Here is a 21,495-nt window from a genome sequence, read left to right as displayed (position 1 = left end):
AAGGGGGAGGGGGGAAGAGACCCCAGGATCGGGGGGGGGGAGGGAGGGGCGGCGACGCAGCCCCGGAAGTCCATCACCTCCGCCTGCCAAAGGTCAAAGGTCCCCTCGTCCCACCCCGTCACCGGACAGAGAAACATTCACTACTGCGCAGGCGCCATCTGGCTCATGGAGCGAAGGAGGACGCCGATTGGTCGCTCTGGCGAGGGCGGCGATTGGCAAGAGGACTCCTGGGGGCGGTCCCTTCGAGCGAAAGAGGAAGACCATCCAGGAAAAGGCCTCGCAGCGAAGTCCCGCCTCCACTTCCGTGAAGGAATAGAACTGAGGCGCCCTAATTGATTCATCCACGGGCAGGCCGCGCAGGGAAGTCCTGCCTCCACTTCCGGGATGAAACGAAACTGAGGCGCCATATTGACTCTGCCGCGGACGGGCTCGGATCCAGGTGGGGCGCAAGGGATGCTGGGAGTGGCAGTCCGAGAGGCGCTCTGGCGGAGGGAGGGGGAGGGGGGAGGCCGAGGCCTGGTCTGGCGGGACGGGCGCTGGGAGGGAGGCCTGCCCGGAAAGTCCCACGGAGAGGCCGAGGCTTCGGCCTTCCTCCCCGGGCGGGCCTGGGACTCCCCTCCGGGGAAGGGACGAAGCCGTGACCCGCCTCTGCTCCCCCCCTTCGCCCCTGCAGGAGGACGGGCGAGCCCGGCGGAGGAAGGAAGGAAGGAAGGAAGGAAGGAAGGAAGGAGGCGCCGCCCGAGAGGAGAGGAGGCCCCGCGGAGCAGCCCCGGGAGGAGACGGCGGGGAAGGCCCGGCAGGGATGAGCCGTGGGGGACTCCGGGAAAGGAGGCCGCCCGGAGGGAGAAGCGGGGAGCAGGAAACGGGCGGAGACCCCGAGACGGGCCAGGAGGGCGGAGGGTCCTTCGAGACAGGCGGAAGACTTTGGAAACACCACATAATCCTGGAGGGAGGAAAGAAATATGAATGCCCGGAATGTGGAAAATGCTTCAAAGCAAATGGAGATCTTAAAAAGCATCTAAGAATCCACACTGGAGAAAAACCACATAAATGCCTGGAGTGTGGAAAGAGCTTCAGCCTGAGGGGAAACCTTTATAAACATCAAAGGATCCACACAGGAGAAAAGCTGCATAAATGCCTGGAGTGCGGAAAGAGCTTCAGTCAGAGGGGAAGCCTTTATAGACATCAAAGAATTCACACTGGAGAGAAACCGTATAAATGCCCGGAGTGCGGAAAGAGCTTCAGTCAGAGGAGCAACCTTTATGTACATCAAAGAATCCATTCAGGAGAGAAACCATTTGAATGCCTGGAATGCGGAAAGAGCTTTACTGTGGGTGAACATCTTGAAAGGCATCTAAGAATCCACACTGGAGAGAAACCACATAAATGCTTGGAATGTGGAAAGAGCTTCAGTCAGACGAGCAGCATTTATGTACATCAAAGGATCCATACAGGAGAAAAACTGCATAAATGCCTGGAGTGTGGAAAGAGTTTCAATCGGAGGAACACCCTTTATGTACATCAAAGGATCCACACAGGAGAAAAACTGTATAAATGCCTGGAGTGTGGAAAGAGCTTCAGACATAGGAGCAACCTTTATGTACATCAGAGGATCCACACAGGAGAAAAACCTCTTAAATGCCTGGAGTGTGGAAAGAGCTTCAGACATAGGAGCAGCCTTTATGTACATCAAAGGATCCACACAGGAGAAAAACCACATAAATGCCTGGAGTGTGGAAAGAGTTTCAATCAGAGGAACACCCTTTATGTACATCAAAGGATCCACACAGGAGAAAAACTGTATAAATGCCTGGAGTGTGGAAAGAGCTTCAGACATAGCAGCCTTTATGTACATCAAAGGATCCACACAGGAGAAAAACCGCATAAATGCCTGGAGTGTGGAAAGAGTTTCAATCGGAGGAACACCCTTTATGTACATCAAAGGATCCACACAGGAGAAAAACCTCTTAAATGCCTGGAGTGTGGAAAGAGCTTCAGACATAGGAGCAACCTTTATGTACATCAAAGGATCCACACAGGAGAAAAACTGCATAAATGCCTGGAGTGCGGAAAGAGTTTCAGTCAGAGCAGCAACCTTTATGTACATCAAAGGATCCACACAGGAGAAAAACCGCATAAATGCCTGGAGTGTGGAAAGAGTTTCAGTCAGAGCAGCAACCTTTATGTACATCAAAGGATCCACTCAGGAGAGAGACTGTATAAATACCTGGAGTGTTGAAAAAGGTTTATTGTTGATGGAAACTTCAAAGGATCCACTCAGGAGAAAAAATCTTATAAATGTCTGGAATGTGGAAAGAGCTTTGATCGGAGGTCCAGCCTTTATGTACATCAAAGAATCCATTCAGGAGAGAAACCATATAAATGCCTCCAGTGTGGAAAGAGCTTTACTGAAAGTGGAGGTCTCTGTAAACATCAAAGAATTCACACAGGAGAAACCCTATAAATGCCTCAACGCTGAAAGTTCCTTCTTTCCCCAGGAAACCAGTTCCACCCACCTGCTCTGCAGCTTCCGAGCAACAGCCTGGCTGACCTGACCAAGCTTCCAAATTCACAGCTCTGGTGTCTTCCAAGCTGCCTGATCAAAGGAAGCAGCTGATTTTCCATGAATCAGGCAGGAACAGGAAGTAGCCCAAGCCCCACCTGGTGAAGGTCGCTTTAAGAGGGAAAGAGGAAAAAAAGGAAGCGTCAAGGACTGAGGATTTGAGAAGGAAGTCTTCCAGGAGGCATCAGCCAAGTGTCAACAATGGGTGGGTTCTGGGATACTTTCTGAGATGGGTTCAAAGGCTGCCATTTCCCCTCATGGGGATCTTGGGGTGAGGCTGTTTCCAAGGGCAGGCCCAGAAGCAAATAATTAAACATTGCAATGTCCTGATGTAAAGTCTAACCTATTGTGCTCACTTCCTAATGCCAGATGCAAGACTATAAATCACTTTATTTTTGCTCAGATGCACATTTCTTCACCTCACCCTTTTGTCCCCTTGGCGATACATAAAACAGGAGGTCTGCAGGAGGTCGAATTCAGATGGCAAAACTATCAAAAGGATTAATTTGCTGGAAGAAAAAATGCATTCTCCTCCCACAACCTTTTGGAGGCGTTAAATCATAAGGATATTATATCAATGTGCCAGATCAAATAAAATAAGTAAACTGTGATCATTGATATGAGCTCCCCAGATAGGCAAGGAAAAGGTTAATCTTTGCACTGGGGTGGGGTTACTGTATTTACCCCAATTACAATAATAAAATATTGTACCCCAATCTTTCTGAAGGTTACTCCAGCTCTGGATTGGCTGTTTGCATCTCAAGTAGGATCACAGATTAAGGAAAGAGGCCAAAAAGTTTAAGCCTTTCTTCAGAATGACACAGAATTAACGTCAAGGCTCTTTTACATCTAGATGGGACCTTCACTATTACTGAATGCACAAACCCCCTCAGGTCCACCATCGTGTCCTGCCCTTCTTGGGAAGAGGGGGGAGGCTATCTGGAATTTTTGCTTGCTTTTTCCTTTGCTGTAACTGCTTGGTAATTTAGGCAGGGAGATATTGGTGGAGACAGAGCGGACTCTCTCCCAGTCGGTTTTTGCCAGACTTCAAGGCCGTCATTTCCTCAGGGTGAACTGCTATCTCCCGGCACCTCAGAGGTTCTCAAAACAACCTTTCAGCATCACATTGGCTGCCGCTGGACTGGGCTTGGACTTGGGGCTGGGCTTGGGGGTACTTCTGGGTGGCCATTGGGGTAGTGAGCCAGCGTACCAAAGCGTGCCAGGTTTGTTTTACCTGCCGCAGGTAATGCTCGACTGAGAAAAAAGGGACTTCTAGCCAGTCCTTACAGCTATGACCATCACAACATCCTCACAGATCACAATCAAAATTTCAGGCACTTGGCAACTGGCATGGATGTAGGAGGCAGGGTCACATGATCGACCAATGGTCAACTTCTGTTGCAAAATTAGACATTTGTTAAGTGAATTTTGCCCCATTTTACGACCTTTCTTGCCACTGTTGCTAAGTGAATCCCTGCAGTCGTTAAGTCGGTAACACAGTTGTTAAGTGACCCTGGCTTCCCCATTGACTTTCCTCGTCAGAAGATCACAAAAGCCGATCACGTGACCCTCCCCAGGCACTGCGACCATCATAAATAGAGTCAGTTGCCAGGCATTGCAATTTTTTTTTAAAAAAAAAAATTAATAATACAAAATTAAAACACATTGGACATAGATATGATGTCATTGGTTCCATACATCTTCCGACACTTTACAGCAATATTAGCACTCATGTAGACATAAAGTTCTTGAGCTTTGCTTGCTATTTATAATATAATATGAAGACTTTTTCCCTTATTTCTGTATATTTATTTATCTTTTAAATATACCTTTGTCTATCATCTATATTTTATTCTAACACTATACGTTTGTCTTGGCTACCCTCTTATTGTCTCTCCCAAATGAGCAAGAATAACTAGAAAGGGGCCGATCTCCACGGACCCCCCCTTCTCCTGCAGGCGTATGTGTGTGTATATGTGAGAGAGGAGAGAGAAAGAGCGCGTGTGTGTGCTTGCCGACTCCTCGGCCACCGAGCTCTGCAAAAAGGTTTGTGCTTCCAGGAGGCAGCGTCGTGTTCTCGATAGCGACTTCACCTGCTTTCTGAAGCAAGGCTCGGCAAAAGGCTCTGAAGCCTCCCCAACCCAGTTTCCTTAATTCCAGGCTATGTGGGTGAGCTTTCCTGCTGCGGCTGGTTTATTTTTTTGCTTGTTCAACTCCAGAAAACGCTCTTGTTTTCCAGGCAGGCAAGGCATGGGGGAGTTAGGATCTGGCGTAGCTCCTTGGCTGGCTCATGTGATAACAGGCTTCTATCATCTGCAAGTTTTGCCCTATGGACATGATTTAGCTAAATTATGGAAAAAGCGTTGTATTGTCTCTGCTAAACATGACTTGAGACTCACTTTGGAGAAGACACGTGAAGACTTTAATGGGAATTCCAGGATTAAGAGAATTCCTTAATTTTCTTAATTTCTCTAGGACTAAGGATGGATACCAACAGCTAAACCACCACAGGAACATCTATTAAAGGTGAACTGATGCACAAGAGAAATTAAAGTCACTCTTACCCTTGCTCCCTGCAACCTGAAATACTCTTGAAAGATATATGTATGCCCTAGTTTTGCTAACATGAGGATGGGAAATGGGAAACTTTCATCCTAATTTCTAAATCCCAGTCCACAATCCAAAAAAGATTTGTTTTTGCCTCTGATCCCACTGTTCCTTTGCTTCTCTCCTACCTATCGTTCGGCTGTAATATATTATACCTGAGGTTAGGGGCCTTCAGGAAAAAACAGTGTTTCCTGTTCTAATGAAAGGGAGACTGAAGACCAGCCATTTTAAGAGCCCATGGAGCCTATTCCAAAGGAACCAGAGCATCTTTAAATGTTTTAATGCTCGGAATGGCAAGCATCTCTCCACATAATCACTAGGAATAGAATGTAATGTTTCCTGTTAGTGAAATAAACTTGCTTTACATAAAAATAGCCAGAGAGAGACAGATTTGACTGTAGGCATACGTGTATATGTAGTCCTCAACTTATGACAACTGAGACCAGAATTTCCATTGCTAAGGTGGTTAAATGAATTGCACTCGATTTTTTGCCATAGTTATTAAGTAAATCACTGCAGTTGTTAAGTGAATCGTGTCATTAAGCCAATCTGGCTTTCCCCGTTGATTCTGCTTGTTGGAAACTGGCTGGGAAGGTCGTAAATGGCAATCACGTGACCCTGGGATGCTGCAAGCATCATAAATGCATACCAGTTGCCAAACATCCAACTGGCGAGTTGCTTAGGCTGGTGGCAGGGCTCCTTCTGCTGCCTCCAAGCCTTTTCGCCTTGGATCCGACAGCCACCTGGGTGGTGAGCCAGGTAGGCAGTTTCCTTGAGGGCCTCTGCTCAGGTCTGGCAGGGTTGGCACCGGAGCCCCGAAAATGTGTTTGTGTGTATGTGTGTGTGTGTGTGTTGTAGGGCAAGGGGAGAAGAGAAAAGGTAAGGTCTCCCTTCAGAGCCATAGGTGGAGCAGCTAAAGGTGTGATTCGGCACCCGGGCTTCAAGACAAAATTTCATTTATTTGTAATTAGAAATAAATATTTCACAATATATAATTACATATTGTTTTTGTGATTAATCAGTGCTTTAATTATGTTCAATTTGTAACAATGAAAATACACCCTGCATATCAGATATTTACGTTGTGATTCATAACAGGAGCAAAATTACAGTTATGAAGTAGTAACGAAAATGATTTTATGGTTGGAGGTCACCACCACATGAGGAACTGTATTAGAGGGTCGCGGCATTAGGAAGGTTGAGAACCACTGTTTTAATACAATGCTCATTTCAATGATCGTGCTTAATATTATGGGATGTTTAACGTACTGTCCATGTCTGATGTAACTGAGCAGGATGATTTCTTCCATCCAGTCAACTCTTGTATTTTTTCTGTGCTTTGAGTATAAAATGAAACCCGATTCTATGTCCTAGAATCCCTCTTTTCAGTACGGAAAACCTCTTTGCTACAATACTCTAATAAATTGCCTTTAAATGATCTTCCCACTCAGTGCCTAATTGGAACAGGTTTGCCATGGCTGAATCGGGGGCTAATTTGGCCCTCATTGTTGTGGCTGTGTAAGAGCTCCACGATGTTATTCTTTCATATAATCTATAAGGGTTTTCCAAATGTCATCCCCATGTAAGACCATCCCCAGATAACAAACTAAATTGGCTGCTCCGACTGGTCTCCTTGCCTTTAAAGCTTTTTAGCAGAAACAGGAGACTCTCTAAGGCCAACAAAGTTATGTGAGATACTAGCCATATCCTCAGCATAGAGGAACAGAAGTGTATCTGGCTTCATGGATTCAGACAGATGTAAGCAGGAGACGGTCAGATGAGCTGTCGTGGAGCAGAGGTGCTACTTGAAGAGGGTGGAGGTCTAAAGCCCTGGGAGACTTTTATGAGCAGGTACCAGGTTGTTAGCACATTTCATACGAACGCTGAATGAGAAGAAGCAACATCCCTTTGTACTGTATTCTCCAGGTTCATCAAGATTTCTCTCAGATGTAGGTTTAAAATCTACAAAGGCCAAATGCAGTGATTTTGTCTATGCCATTTTGTTTTATTTTGAAGAATGTTAGTCATAAATCAAAATTTATACCCAATGCATTTATGCAAGGAACTGTCAATGCTCTTTAATTCTCTCTCCTGCTGTAAGGACCCACCCCACTTTACATCTTAAGAAGACAGAACTTTTGGAATGTCTCTTCCAACAGGCAACTTTATTAAGAGAAGATGGTTGCAGGCGTTCTAGACAGGCTCTGAGGAATTCTCTCCCATCCTTTAAGAGTTCCCAAGCAACCACCCCACGGTTCTTCCGGCAAGGATCACTCATCCTCTTTTCCCAGATTCCTGGTGTTGCCTTGTCCCCCCCCCCTTTTCCCTCACTGCCGGCAAAAGGAAGACTTCAGAGAGCTGGGTAGATGAAAGGCAATGACCATATTGTTATGGTCAGTCCTCTTGATGGGAATCAACATCCAGTCCTTTTGTAGTTTACTGAAGGAAGTGCGGGCCATAAAACCCCCCAGCTCATCCCCCTTCCCCTTCGTAGTATGACAGAATCCAGAGAGAGCAGAAATGGGGTTTTTCCATAGCAGGTATCTAGAAATAAAATACAATTTGGATTCTGACACCTGCACAGAATTTGAGGGCCCAAACCGGGCACACTATTTACGATGCAGGTTGAGCAAAGCAGAACCGGCCGGAAGAATTCTTGGTCTCTGATCTGTATTCTTAGGAGAGGACAGGTTCTACCTTTATTCTCCTTCAGGAAGGGTTTCAGCTGCAGCCAGGATTGCCCAGAAAAGGGGCAGCTGAGAGGCCAGCTGGAACTCAAGTAAGAAGTAAGGAAGGCTGGACTTGGACGACAGCCAAAGCCCCGGAAATCCAGCCCTTCTCAACACTGCCACACTTAGCACGTGTGAATGTGGGTGCTAGATCCCATGGAGGGAGTTGTGTTGTCTGAAAGGAAACAAGATGTTCGTGAACTATAAACTGGCAATTTTCTTGCCATTCAGCCTCTGAGGCCCAATCTAGGGCCAGCCAGTGCCTAACCTTCTTGGGAGGAAGAGCTGCCCTCCAAAGAAAATCCGGAGCCGAGCATCTCTGGATTGCAGGGTTCCTGAAGGCCAGCAGATGGCACCAAGACCAGTCCTTTGCTGCCCCCTGCTGGCAGGTAGTGGAGTTGCTGCTCGGATGTACTTTAAGGGCTGGTTAAGGCCGTGGCGCCTCCAACAGTAAAGACGGCAGTGGGCTGCTTCAAAGTGCCCCTCATTGCCAGTTCCTGGACAGGTGCAAGGAAGGGGCTGGGGTCATGGGGTCCGGAGCTGGAGGGATGCTTGGGGGGGGGGCAATGCAAGTGGCACAACCTTTATCGTCCCCAGCCGCAGCGGAAGAGACCTTTGAGTGGAAGTGCTGGAGGGCGCCATATTTGTGCCGGGCGGAAGTGATTGTGGTTCCGGGAGCCATCTTTGCAGCAGGCGGAAGCAAACGCAACTGAGCTGGCTGTTGCATTCTTCAGGCGAAAAGCTGGGAAAAGGAAGGAAGGAACTGGGCAATCGCCTAAATTATAACAATGGCCCTTTTATGACTTATGGACTTCAACTCCCAGAAATCCTGAGCCAGCCAAATACTGTCCATGCTGGCTCAGGAATTCTGGGAGTTGAAGTTCAAAAAGGACCGACATAGAACCACCTAAAGGAGGAAACAGCTCCGCCTGCCTGGATGCGGGGCGGGGGGGAAGACGGGACCCCAAAGGTCAAAGGGCCCCTCGTACCACCCCCCCTCGCCGGACGGAGACAACATTCGCTACTGCGCAGGCACCATCTGGCTCATGGAGCGAAGGAGGACGCCGATTGGTCGCTCTGGAGAGGGCGGCGATTGGCAGGAGGACTCCTGGGGGCGAAGGAGGAAGAGCATCCAGGAAAAGGCCGCGCAGAGAAGTCCCGCCTCCACTTCCGGGATGAAACGAAACTGAGGCGCCATATTGACTCTGCCGCGGACGGGCTCGGATCCAGGTGGGGCGCAAGGGATGCTGGGAGTGGCAGTCCGAGAGGCGCTCTGGCGGAGGGAGGGGGGAGGCCGAGGCCTGGTCTGGCGGGACGGGCGCTGGGAGGGAGGCCTGCCCGGAAAGTCCCACGGAGAGGCCGAGGCTCCGGCCTTCCTCCCCGGGCGGGCCTGGGACTCCCCTCCGCGGAAGGGACGAAGCCGTGACCCGCCTCTCCTCCCCCCCTTCGCCCCTGCAGGAGGACGGGCGAGCCCGGCGGAGGAAGGAAGGAAGGAGAGGAGAGGAGGTCCCGCGGAGCAGCCCCGGGAGGAGACGGCGGGGAAGGCCCGGCAGGGATGAGCCAAAGGGGACTCCGGGAAAGGAGGCCGCCCGGAGGGAGAAGCGGGGAGCAGGAAACGGGCGGAGACCCCGAGACGGGCCTGGAGGGCGGAGGGTCCTGCAGAAGAGGCGGAAGACCCGGGAATCCCCAGAGAATCCAGGAGGGAGGAGAGAAATATCAGTGCCCGGAATGTGGAAAATCCTTCAAAATAAAAGGAAATCTAGAAAACCATCTAAGAATCCACACAGGAGAAAAACCACATAAATGCCTTGAATGTGGAAAGAGTTTCAGTCAGAGGAGCAACCTTTATGTACATCAAAGGATCCACACAGGAGAAAAACCACATAAATGCCTTCAGTGTGCAAAAAGCTTTATTGTCAGGAGCAGCCTTTATAGTCATCAAAGGATCCACACAGGAGAAAAACCGTATAAATGCCTGGAGTGTGGAAAGAGCTTCAGTCAGAGCAGCAACCTTTATGTACATCAAAGAATCCATTCAGGAGAAAAACCATATGAATGCCTGGAGTGTGGAAAGAGTTTCAGTCACAGGCGCAAGCTTTATTTACATCAAAGGATCCACTCAGGAGAAAAACCACATAAATGCCTGGAGTGTGGAAAGAGCTTCAGTCAGAAGGGAAACCTTTATGTACATCAAAGGATCCACACTGGAGAAAAACCATATGAATGCCTGGAGTGTGGAAAGAGCTTTACCGTGGATGGACATCTCCGTAGACATCAAATGATTCACACAGGAGAAAAACCATATAAATGCCTGGAGTGTGGAAAGAGCTTCAGTCGGAAGAGCAGCCTTTATAGACATCAAAGAATCCATTCAGGAGAAAAACCGTATGAATGCCTGGAGTGTGGAAAGAGCTTTTCTGATGGTGGATACCTCCGTAATCATCAAAGGATCCACACTGGAGAGAAACCTTATGAGTGCTTTGAGTGTGGACAGAGCTTTAGTCATAGGACCACCTTTAATATTCATCAAAGAATCCACACAGGAGAAAAACTGCATAAATGCCTGGAGTGTGGAAAGAGTTTCCGTCAGAGGAGCAAGCTTTATGTACATCAAAGGATCCATACAGGAGAAAAAATGCATAAATGCCTGGAGTGTGGAAAGAGTTTCAGTCAGAGGAGCCACCTTTATGTACATCAAAGGATCCATACAGGAGAAAAACCATATAAATGCCTCCAGTGTGGAAAGAGTTTCAGTCGGAGGAGCAGCCTTTATGTACATCAAAAGATCCACACAGGAGAAAAACTGCATAAATGCCTCCAGTGTGGAAAGAGCTTTACTGAAAGGGGAAATCTTCATAAACATCAAAGAATTCACACAGGAGAAACCCTATGAAAGCCTGGAATGTGGAAGGAGCTTCAGCAGGCCAGGAACTACTTATAATCAAAGGATCCATCTAGGAGAAAAACCCTATGTCTGGAGTTTGGAAGGTGTGAACATGAGTGTGTAATATATTCTCATCCGAAACACTCAAGAGCAAGTAAACTTACCGACAGCACCATTTTACTCTTCGCTTTATTGCTACTCTCTGTTTAATGATTCTGCTGTTCTGTCATGCCTAATAGTTGAATTTGAATAATTTTACACACTTTTCAAGGGGTACGTAATCTCCTGAGTACAAGTGTATTCAACTCCACAAACTCGTATCATAATTTCTTCTAATTAGTGAGATTTCATTTTGAGATTCAGAAGTTGCTACTGGAATGTTCTGAAGAAACTTTCTAATTTCCATCGTGCCCACGGTTCTTTTCCATGGGCCTGGAAATCAGAGCGCTCTCTCCTGGGTTAATTCTTCCCTTGAAATAAGACTCTCGCCCCTTCTGTACCTTTTGGCCCAGTCCCTCCTTCCACACAGAGAACAAACTGCACTCTTGGTTATTAATGAGCCAATTCTCCCTTTTCTCTCCTTTTTGTCTTCCACCTGATCCTCAGTGCTACCTTTGCTCTCTGCTTAGCAATTCAAGTTATGCCAGCCGTAACCTTTGCCTCCAGTGAAGACCTCTGTGTTGCACTTTCTTGTAACTTTAATAACGATAACCTTGTAATATAGAAGGTTTCTGCCTTAGCATCCAGGTGCTTGTAACTTTCTAGCTGCAAAACAAGGGACTCTCTCAGGCTGAATAGCAAAGGACTTTTTCAATTGTACATGCTAGAGGTTTCACTGGCCAAAATTGTATCTTTTCTCAACAGATTTAAGTGGCTCAAGATGCCTTTTCCCATGGGAACTTTCTCCTTTTAATACAGTGGTTTTAAATGGTTATGTTACTATGGGATGTTTCACTTACTGTCCATGTTTCTGAATGTAACAAGATTTCTTCCATCCAAACAACTATTCTTTTGTACTTTTTCTCCTGTATTTGTCCTGGGCTCATCTTTTCATTAAGAGAAACCTCCTTGTAAGATTAATAAGTTGCCTTTAAACGATCTTCTAATTTGTGCAAGCACTCTCTAAGCGGTGTACACCAGTAAGCAATGTGTGTGTGTGTGTGTGTGTGTGTGTGTGTGTGTGTGTGTGTGTGTATATATATATATATATATATATATATATATATATATATATATATATATATATATATATAGGTCTTTGGTTGTTCGGGTTTTCTCCCGCGTAAAATTGGAAGTGTCTTGGCAACGTTTCGACGAAGTCACATTCGTCATCTTCAGGCTGGTGTTTTTAGCTTCTTGCTTTGAGCAGCAATGTGTGGTTTTAGCTGTTTCTTCCTTTTAACTGCCAGTGGGGTATGAACTGATTGGGTGGGAGCTTGGCTGTGTTCTGATTGGGTGGAGGTGTGTTCTGAATGGTTAGGGGCTTGGCTGTGCTCTGATTGGCTGGGGGAGTGTTCTGTTTGGTTGTGCTCAGGTTAGTCTGAGTTGCAGAGGGGTTTAAGATTTTGGGGTTAGGGAGTCGTTTGTCAATAAGGGCAGGTTTCCAAATGGCTGGTAGGCGGGAGGTATCATCTCGCTTGTTCATGCTGTGTGGGCGTTTTTCTATCTCGATGGCTTCTCTGATTATTCTGTTATTAAAATGTTCACTTTTGGCAATGGTTCTGGTATTTTTAAAGTCAATTTCATGTCCTGTGGCTTTAAGGTGTTGGACCAGGGAAGATGTTGGTTCCTCTTTTTTGACTGAGTTCTTATGTTCTTCAATGCGTGCACTTATTCTTCTGTTGGTTTGTCCGATGTATGTGGTGGGACAAGTGGTGCATGGGATTTCGTATACTCCTTGATTTTCTAATTCAATTTTATCTTTGGGGTTTCTAAGGATGGTGGATATTTTTCTGTTTGTGCAGAATGCTGTTTTGATGTTGTGTTTATGGAGGATCTTACTGATTCTGTCTGTGGTGCCTTTTATGTATGGGAGGAGGGCTTTGCCGTTTTCTTGTTCTTTGTCTTGGATTTTAGTGGGGGTTTCTTTTTGGATTAGGTTTGTAATCTTATTTCTATGGAATCCATTGGATGTTAGTACATTGGTGAGAGTGTGTAGTTCGGGTTTTAGGTGTTGTTCGTCAGCTAAGCGTTTTGTTCTGGAGATGAGTGTCTTGGCTACAGAGTTGATCTGTGCTGGGTGGTGGTGTGAGAGAGCGTGCAGATAGCGGTTTGTGTGTGTTTTCTTCTGGTAGATGGTGTGTCCTAGGGAGCCATTGGATTTCTTGTAGACTAAGACATCCAGGAAGGGAAGTTGGTTGTTAGCTTCTGTTTCCATGGTGAACTGTATTTTGGGGTGTAGGCTGTTGAGGTGTGTGAGGAAGTTGTCCAGTTTTTCTTTCCCATGTGGCCAGATTATGAAGGTGTCGTCTACGTATCTGAGCCAGAGTTTGGGTTTGTGATCCGATTTTTCTAGAGCTTGGGTTTCAAAGTGTTCCATGTAGAGGTTGGCAATGACAGGTGAGAGGGGTGATCCCATGGGTGCTCCTTCTGTTTGTTTGTATTTTTGTCCATTATAGATGAAGTATGTGTTGGATAGGCAGTGGTTGGTCAGATCTAAGATGTGTTTGGGGGGGTTATATTTGTTTTGAATAGCTGTCAAGGCTTCTTTGATAGGCACTTGGGTGAAGAGGGATATGACATCGAAGCTCACTAGTAGGTCGCTGGGCTGTAAGTTTTGTTTCTTTATGATCTCTATAAACTGGAATGAGTTTTTTACGTGTGAGGTGATGGATTCTGCATAGGGCTGTAGTTGTTTGGCGAGAAATTTGGCTAGGTTTTGTAGAGGTGAGCCTATGGAGCTGACTATAGGTCTGAGTGGGGTTCCTTCTTTGTGTATCTTGGGGAGACCATAGAGTTTAGGGCATCTGGATGATTTCTCTCTGGGAATGATTCTTTGCTGGATCTCTTCGCTAATGGGGGAGGCTTTTATCTTGGTTCTGGTGGTTTTTTCCAGGTAGGTGGTGGGATCTGTATTTAGGGGTTTGTATGTGGAGTCTTGGAGTAGGTTGGTTAATTTGGTTTGGTAGTCAGATGTGTTCATAACCACCGTGGCGTTGCCCTTGTCTGCTGGTAGGATTATTATGCTGGTGTCTTCTTTCAGGTTACGTAGTGCTGTCTGTTCCTCTTTGGGTAAGTTGCTTTTGGGTGGCTTGCTGGTGCACACTCCACCTCAAACTCAGCAACAAGATCCACCCCGCACTTTGGGACAAATCCAAACAACTCGCCGTCTGGAGAGCCGAAACACAGACCACCCTCAAGACAGATACACACACCAACAAACTCCGAAGACTACAAGAACGCCAGAAACAAACCCCTCCTCCCTCACAGCCACACATGAAACAAACAGTGCATAACATCTCAGATAGGATCCTCACCAAAGCCGAAACCAATGTCCTTTCCAAAGGATTCAACTTTGCAGTCGCTCCCAAACACATCCCCACTGAAACCATTATATGTGGAGTTGAAACCAGCCTGACCAAAATCAACCCCGATGACGCTAACAAAATCAGACTCAAAATCACCAACATCCTCTGCACCAGCAAACCACACATTGCTGCTCAAAGCAAGAAGCTAAAAACACCAGCCTGAAGATGACGAATGTGACTTCGTCGAAACGTTGCCAAGACACTTCCAATTTTACGCGGGAGAAAACCCGAACCAAAACCAAATACCTACATATATATATATATATATATATATATATATATATATATATATATATATATATATATATATATATATATATATATATATATATATATATATATATATATATTTACATTGCCCCCAACAATCTGGGTCCTCATTTTACCTACCCCGGAAGGATGGAAGGCTGAGTCAACCTTGAGCCGGTGAGATTTGAACCACTGATCTGCTGAACACAGTCAGCTACAGTGGCCTGCAGTACTGTACTTTAACTGCTGCGCCACCTCGGCTCTTTCTCAATACTGCCCCGCTTAGCAAATGTGAATGTGGTGTCAGATCCCATGGAGAGAGTGTTGTGTGAATCGAATCAAAACGTACTGGGCAGGCCAGGATGTCTCAAGCTCTAGAGCAGAGATCTCAAACACAAGGCCCGCAGGCCACATCCAGCCCGCCATGTTATCCGTCTGTCCGGGGACCTGCTCTGGAACAGCAAAGGAGCAGCCCAAACCAACCAGACACTGATCTACAACCTGGTGCCAGCCGTCAAAGCCAGAACGTGCTCAGCCTTAGATCCACAGGCAGCCCTGGAACCAGTAACATGCACTCATGCCCCGTCCCCTGGGCGCACACGCAAGCGGAGTCTGGTGTCCCTGCTAGCTTTGTTGCCCTGCAGGCTGATTTCACCCAGGGTGCACACCCTGGTGGTGGGGTGACTCCTCACTGGTTCCAGAGCTGCCCTGTGGATCGAAGGCTGAGCACATTCTGGCTTTGATGGACGCAACCAGGTTGGAGATCAGCCCCACCGCCCACCCACCCCCATGGCTCCCTCGCTGCCCTAGCCTTGCAGCCATGAGGCTTCCCTTTCACCAGGACTAGCCCTGTCCACCCGTGAGGGATAGCGACAGCCAGCGGCAGCATGGAGACCGACAGCACTGGCAATCTCCCCCCCCCTCCTATCACCCCTTCCTGAGTGCGGAGGAAGGAAAGAGATGAGAAGGAAGGAAGGAACGGAGAGAGGAAGAATGGAGGGAGGGAGGGAAAAAGGGAGGGAGGAAGAAGGAAGGAAAGCAACTAACTTACCTCTGTTTCTAAATGCTAAAGCCAGTGCTTCTCAACGTTTGTGTGACGGCGATCCCCGTCACACAAACGTCCTGCGCGGTGCGCATGCGCGGAGCCCCCATGTGCGACGCGCATGCACGACGGCCCCCTACGCGCAACACGCGTGCATGGCACCGCCCCCATGTGCGACGCATGTGCACGGCGGTGCCCCCCGTGCGCGGCGCGCGTGCACAGCGCCGCGAAAAATGGCGGATCGCCACCTTTGGTGACCCCCGAAAAATGGTCGATCGACCCCAAATGGGGTCGCGACCCATAGGTTGAGAACTGCTGCTAAAGCTGTTGCACATAAAAAACGGAGGCGCTCTGATCAACTGTCACAGCCACCATTTTGACAGTTTTGCTGTAGTGTTGTCTGTGCACGTCCCCACTAAATGCAAGCATGGGATAAACTGGGCCTGGTTTGTTCTCTGTCTTTTAAGTGGCCACAGACTACTAGCCAAAGGGGCCTTTGATCACGAGGCAAGAAGGCCTAGAGCAATGTTTCCCCTTTCGCATTTGAGCATCCAAGAAGGGGCAGGGAAGGAGAAAGGGAAGGAGGAAAGACAAAGAAGGGAAGGGGAAGGAAAAAGAAGAAAAGGGGGAAGGGAGGCAGATTATAAGGGAGGAAGTCCTGCCTTAGCACTTCACCACAAGCAGCCATGCTGCCCTTTCACCATCCCCTTGCCCCCTCCTCCTGGCCGCTCCTGGTGGTCTCCTGTCAAATTGCCAAGGAGAGCGAGCCAATCAGCAGCAGCCTTGAGGTAAGTGCAGCCAGGTGCCCCCCCCAGCAGCTGGCATCACGGGGGGGGGGGTCCTCTGCATGGCCTGAGAGGGACAGCGAGGCTCCTCTGGTGGACAAGGGTATAGTGCTCGCCCACGTCTTCCTCATCTGGACACAGTGGATTCCCCCCCTAGCCCTGCCTGGGCCCCCATAGGCACCCCCTCCAACATGTGCAATGTTGAGGTGGCCACACCCACCCCACTATCCCACCTTAGCCACACCTCCTGCCCCCCCCCCCAAGGTCAACCACAATGCTAATGCAGCCCTCAATGAAATTGAGTTTGACACCCCTGCTCCACAGCATGTTGGCCAGACTACCTGGGCAGGTGGTTGTGAGGCTCTAATCTGGGAAGAGCCGGTGCTCCACCTCCTTGGAGGAAGGCAGGCTAGGAGTGGCCCTGCAGAGAAAACCTGGGGCTGATAATCTCCGGGAGGGCCAGCAGATGGTGCAAAGTCCTGTCCTTTGCTGCCCCCTGATGGCCATTAGTAGAGCTGCTGCCCTGATCTAATTCCATCTCGAGAACCCAGAAGGCTTTGGCAGCTCCCACAGTAAGGATGGCAGTTGGGTCCTTCAAAGCGCGCCCTTGGACCATGGGGGCCGGAAAGCAGGGGCCGGCTGGGTGGCTGATGTGGGATAAATAGCTCCAGAGTCCCCATCTGTGGCTTCCTGGCCAAGAATAGCTTTGTTTGCCTAAAGTTACTTGCATAAATTATAATAAATTCCTAGGCAGAAAAGACGTTTTCCGTGCCAGAGAAATGCTGTTCTCCAATTGCCGCTGTCTTCTATCAAGTGCCAGGTGAGAGCCGTACTTGGAACACTGGTGGTGTATTCCAGTCCTCCGAGTTTTTTTTCCTTTTTTCATATAGACAAATGCAAGAGTGCTCTCCACACACACACACACACACACACACACACACACAGCTGGAAGCCCCTGGAAAAGTTCCTTCTTTCCCCAGGAAACCAGTTCCACCCACCTGCTCTGCAGCTTCCGAGCAACAGCCTGGCTGACCTAACCAAGCTTCCAAATTCAAAGCTCTCGTTCCTCCTAAGCTGCCTGGTCAAAGGAAGCAGCTGATTTTCCATGTTATTTTTTTTATTTAGAAGAAAGTCATAAATCAAAATTTACATCCAATGTATTATGCAAGGAACTGTCCACACTCTTTAATTGAATCAGTTTCAGCGGATTTCACAGTAAATTGAAATTATTTGATAAAAGGGTACCTTTAAATACTTTTTGCTGCAAGGGGAGGATTCGATCATTTACCGTGTCCTTCTCTGACTCTCCTGCAGAGAATTTGAGGGCCCAAACCGGACACAATATTTACAATGCAGGTTGAGCAAAGCAGAACCGGCCGGAAGAATCTTGGTCTCTGTTTCATGGGCCTGATCTGCATTCTTAGGAGAGGTTCTGGCTCCTCCTTCTCCTTCAGGATGGGTTTCAGCTGCAGCCAGGATTGCCCAGAAAAGGGGCAGCTGAGAGGCCGGCTGGAACTCAAGCAGGAAGTAAGGAAGGCTGGACTTGGACGACAGGCAAAGCCCCGGAAATCCAGCCCTTCTCAACACTGCCACACTTAGCACGTGTGAATGTGGGTGCTAGATCCCATGGAGTACTGCTATCATGTCACCCCTATTTCTTTTCTTTAGACTACCCAAATCCAATTGCTGCAGCTTTTTTTTTCGTATGTTTTAGTCTCCAGGCCTTTGATCATCTTAGTTGCTCTTCTCTGAACTTTTTCCAAGGTCTCAACATGTTTTTTTGTAGTATGAGGACCAAAATTGGTTGCAGTATTCCAGGTGTGGTCTCACTAGGGTTTTATAAAGCAGTAGTAATACTTCCCTTGATCTTGATTCTATGCCTCTGTTTATGTAACCCAGGATTGTATTAGCTTTTTTGGCTGCTGCTGCTGTACACTGCTGGCTCATGGTGAAGTGATCGTTCAGTACGACTCCAAGGTCCTTCTCACAGTTACTGTTTTTAAGCCAGGTCCCCCCTAATCTGTATTTCATTTTTTTTCCTGCCTAAATGGTCAAGGTGAAGACTTCAAGGGGGGAGGAGGGATGGACTTAGGTCTGTTATGGAGGTGTAGAGCAGTGTTTCCCAAACTTGACAATTTTAAGGCATGTGGACTTCAACTCCCAGAATTCCACAGCCAGCAATGCTGGCTGTGGAATTCTGGGAGTTGAAGTCCACATGCCTTAAAATTGTCAAGTTTGGGAAACACTGGTGTGGAGACTCCAAACTAATGAGGCATTTGACCCCACCCTCGGGCCCAGCCTGGTCGTCTCTTACATTGAGGCTACAAACCTGAAAATTAACTGGGAGATAATTGGTTCATTCACATAACCAACACTGTGGGCACAATGGTACACCTGCCCTCAAAGTGTACATATACATAACACACATTTAAACATGCTATATACAGCATATGTATAAACCTGCACCCTTACATATAAATAACATACAAATATTAATCACTGTCCATCTTGAATACATAATAGAAAGACTCATATTGTATGGAACAAAACTGTGATTAAACCTGGATGTTCTCCTACAGATACCACCAAGCCTCCTCCCAGAAGGTAACAAGATAAACAGTTGTGCAGAGGATGTGTGGCGTCCCAGACAATCTTACGGACCCTACTCAAGCAATGCTTACATGCCATGTCTTGGATAGAAGGGAGTGAACTGCCAATAATCTGTTCTGCCATCTTCACCACTCCCTGCATCGCCTTCCTGTCTGAAGCAGGGATGCTTCCAAACCAGACTGTGATGCTGTACGAGAGGCTGCTCTCGATCGTCCCTCTGTAGAAAATGGTCAGGACAGGGGAAGGGAGATGTGCTTTTCTCATGTGATGCAGAAAAGGCAGTCACTGCTGTGCCTGCTTCACCAGCGTCTCACTGTTGAGTGGCCAGGCTAGTCTACTCATTAGCTGCACACCCAGGAATTTCATCCTGGTGACCATCTCCACAGGGGAATCATTAATGCACAGAGAAGTGTGGGCTGTGCCTGCCTTTTCTGAAATCGACAATGATCTCTCCGGTTTTTCCAGTGATTAAAATTAGGCTGTTTTTCTTACACCAGTTCACCAAATTGTCAACCTCCTTGGGGTAAGCACCTCATTGTCATCTTGAATAAGGGCTACTATTGTTGTATCTTGGGAAAATAAACTGACCCCCTCCTCTTTGTGGCAGCCTCTGAAATACTGGAATACGGCTATCATATCACCCCTAGTTCTCCTTTTCTCTAGACTGGCCAAACCCAAATCCTGCAACCGTTCTTCATACTTTAAACATCTTAGTTGCTCTTCTTTGCACTTTTCCGAAAGTCTAAGCAGGTGGGCGATTACAGATGCTCATGGAAGTGGACAGGTAAGTGGAGGCAGAGGAGTTAACTTGCAAATGTGCTGGCAGATAAGCAGGTGCATTGTTTTGCCAGTCAGTTGCAGGAAGAAGAGGAAATGAGACAGGTGCCAGCTCAGGGTTGGAGGGCTACGTCTAGGTTGAAAAATCCAAGTATTAAGGGGAGAGGCGTTGCAGGGGATTCTCCCCCTCAGCTGCAGTTTTGCAAAGGGGGCCTTGGGAGAGAAGGGGGGAGAGAGGAAACAGCCCAGGGATGGAGGGCTGTCTCAGGCCACGCTGGCCCGGGGAGCAACAGGAGCCCATTCCAAAGGGTAGATAGGAGAAAAGTGTGTGCCTGTGTTCACAGGTTGTAAAATCCACATATTAAGGGGAGAGGCGTTGCAGGGGATTTCCCCTCCCCCCAGCTACAGTTTTGCAAGGGGGCCTTGGGAGAGAAGGGGGGAGAGAGGAGATGCTGGATCTGGGGAGGGAGGGGCTGGTGATGCAGCTAGAGGGGAGGAGGCTGACTGACCCAACCCTGTTTGCTACCCGTATTTTGCAGTTATTGTTCATGACAGATTGATATATTGACCCCAAACTGTACACCTATGACCAGAATTGAGCCAAAGGTTTATGTTGCTAGCCGTTGTTAAGTGACTTTCAATCTATTTTACTACCTTTTTTGCTATAGTTTTCAGGTCACCTCCCCCAGTTTTTAAGCCAATTAGTGCAGCTGCTAAGTGAATCACACCGTTGTTAAGTGAATGTGCCTTTGTCTGCTGACTTTGCTTGTCTGACGCTAGCTGAGGAGGTTATGAGGGTGAACACGTGAGCCGGGCACTGTTCGACTATCAGGAATCCATGCTAATTGCCTGAATTTTGATTGCATGACCATGGAATGCTCAGAATTGTGCAAAGTAATCATATGTCACTTTTTTTCAGAGCTGCTGTAACTTCAATCACTAAACAAATGGCTGCAAGTCAAGGACTCCCTAAAAATAGGGAAACTACCAAGGTCAAAGTTGTCCTGCAACCCATCTCCAAAACTAGCCCAACTGGGTAGAAAAATTGCTCAACGGCCAGCCAGCATTTCAACTCAGTCCCCAAACTTCCCCCTCGTGGACACGGTCTGGCTTTTCAAGGAAAGAAAATGACACCATTTGTATTTTTGGATCACCCTAAAGTTATATTCGGTCTGTTAAAGTCTTGCAAATTCGGGAGATAAAAGTGGGAACTGCTGAATCCAAACTGAGCATCTCACCCCACTGAGGAATCTCCTGCCCTGGAAATACTCAACTGCTTTTTAATCAAACCTTTATTAGGCTCAAAGACGGGAATGTGGAGTTAGGTGTATGAAAAAGCATAAAAATATTGCAAAAGTAAAAGATGGATTTTACTGTGTGTGGAAGTAGTCCCAGTCCCATCACTCAGGGCTGGGGGTCCCAAGCTGGCCGAGGGGCTCCAGGGGACCCCAGGAACCGACTCCCAGCTCCCTCTCCCCAGAGGAAGGTGCTGCCAGGAAGGGCCCAGATCCTGCGTAGAAGCCTCCATCTCTCCGGCCTGCGATGGAAGAGGCACCCCTGCCACCCTCGGGGGGGGGGGGGGGCTGGAGGGACCCTCCTCTCAAGGCAAGGCCTCAAAAGGGGGGGCAGCCTTGGAGGTTACAGGGCTCCCCCAACCTCCCCCAGTCCGAAGCCCCCCGAGGGAGGCTGGGAAGGGTCTCCCTCCCCCCCTCCCCCTCCCTC

At 47.9% G+C, this 21,495-nt stretch overlaps 1 protein-coding gene and 1 long non-coding RNA gene across 2 annotated transcripts; both read left to right on the top strand.

Annotated features, from left to right (window-relative positions):
- The first annotated feature begins 187 nt into the window (after positions 1-187).
- Positions 188-11,778, top strand: LOC120317537 (zinc finger protein 850-like). Its single transcript, XM_039364214.1, has 4 exons — positions 188-439; positions 674-2,216; positions 2,292-2,456; positions 9,609-11,778. Exons 2-4 carry the CDS (start codon positions 803-805, stop codon positions 10,790-10,792), a joined length of 2,763 nt encoding a protein of 920 aa, XP_039220148.1. The 5' UTR covers positions 188-439; positions 674-802; the 3' UTR covers positions 10,793-11,778.
- A 6,886-nt stretch (positions 11,779-18,664) lies between these two features.
- Positions 18,665-21,135, top strand: LOC120317544. The gene is made up of 2 exons (XR_005559264.1): positions 18,665-19,780; positions 20,693-21,135. It is a non-coding gene; the product is annotated as an uncharacterized LOC120317544 (long non-coding RNA).
- The last annotated feature ends 360 nt before the right edge of the window (positions 21,136-21,495 follow it).

This window comes from Crotalus tigris, unplaced genomic scaffold (assembly GCF_016545835.1).
Source record: "Crotalus tigris isolate CLP2741 ecotype Arizona unplaced genomic scaffold, ASM1654583v1 scf7180000019692.1526454, whole genome shotgun sequence".
NCBI classification, from domain to species: Eukaryota; Metazoa; Chordata; class Lepidosauria; order Squamata; family Viperidae; genus Crotalus; species Crotalus tigris.
This window is presented reverse-complemented; position numbering and strand designations above follow the sequence as displayed.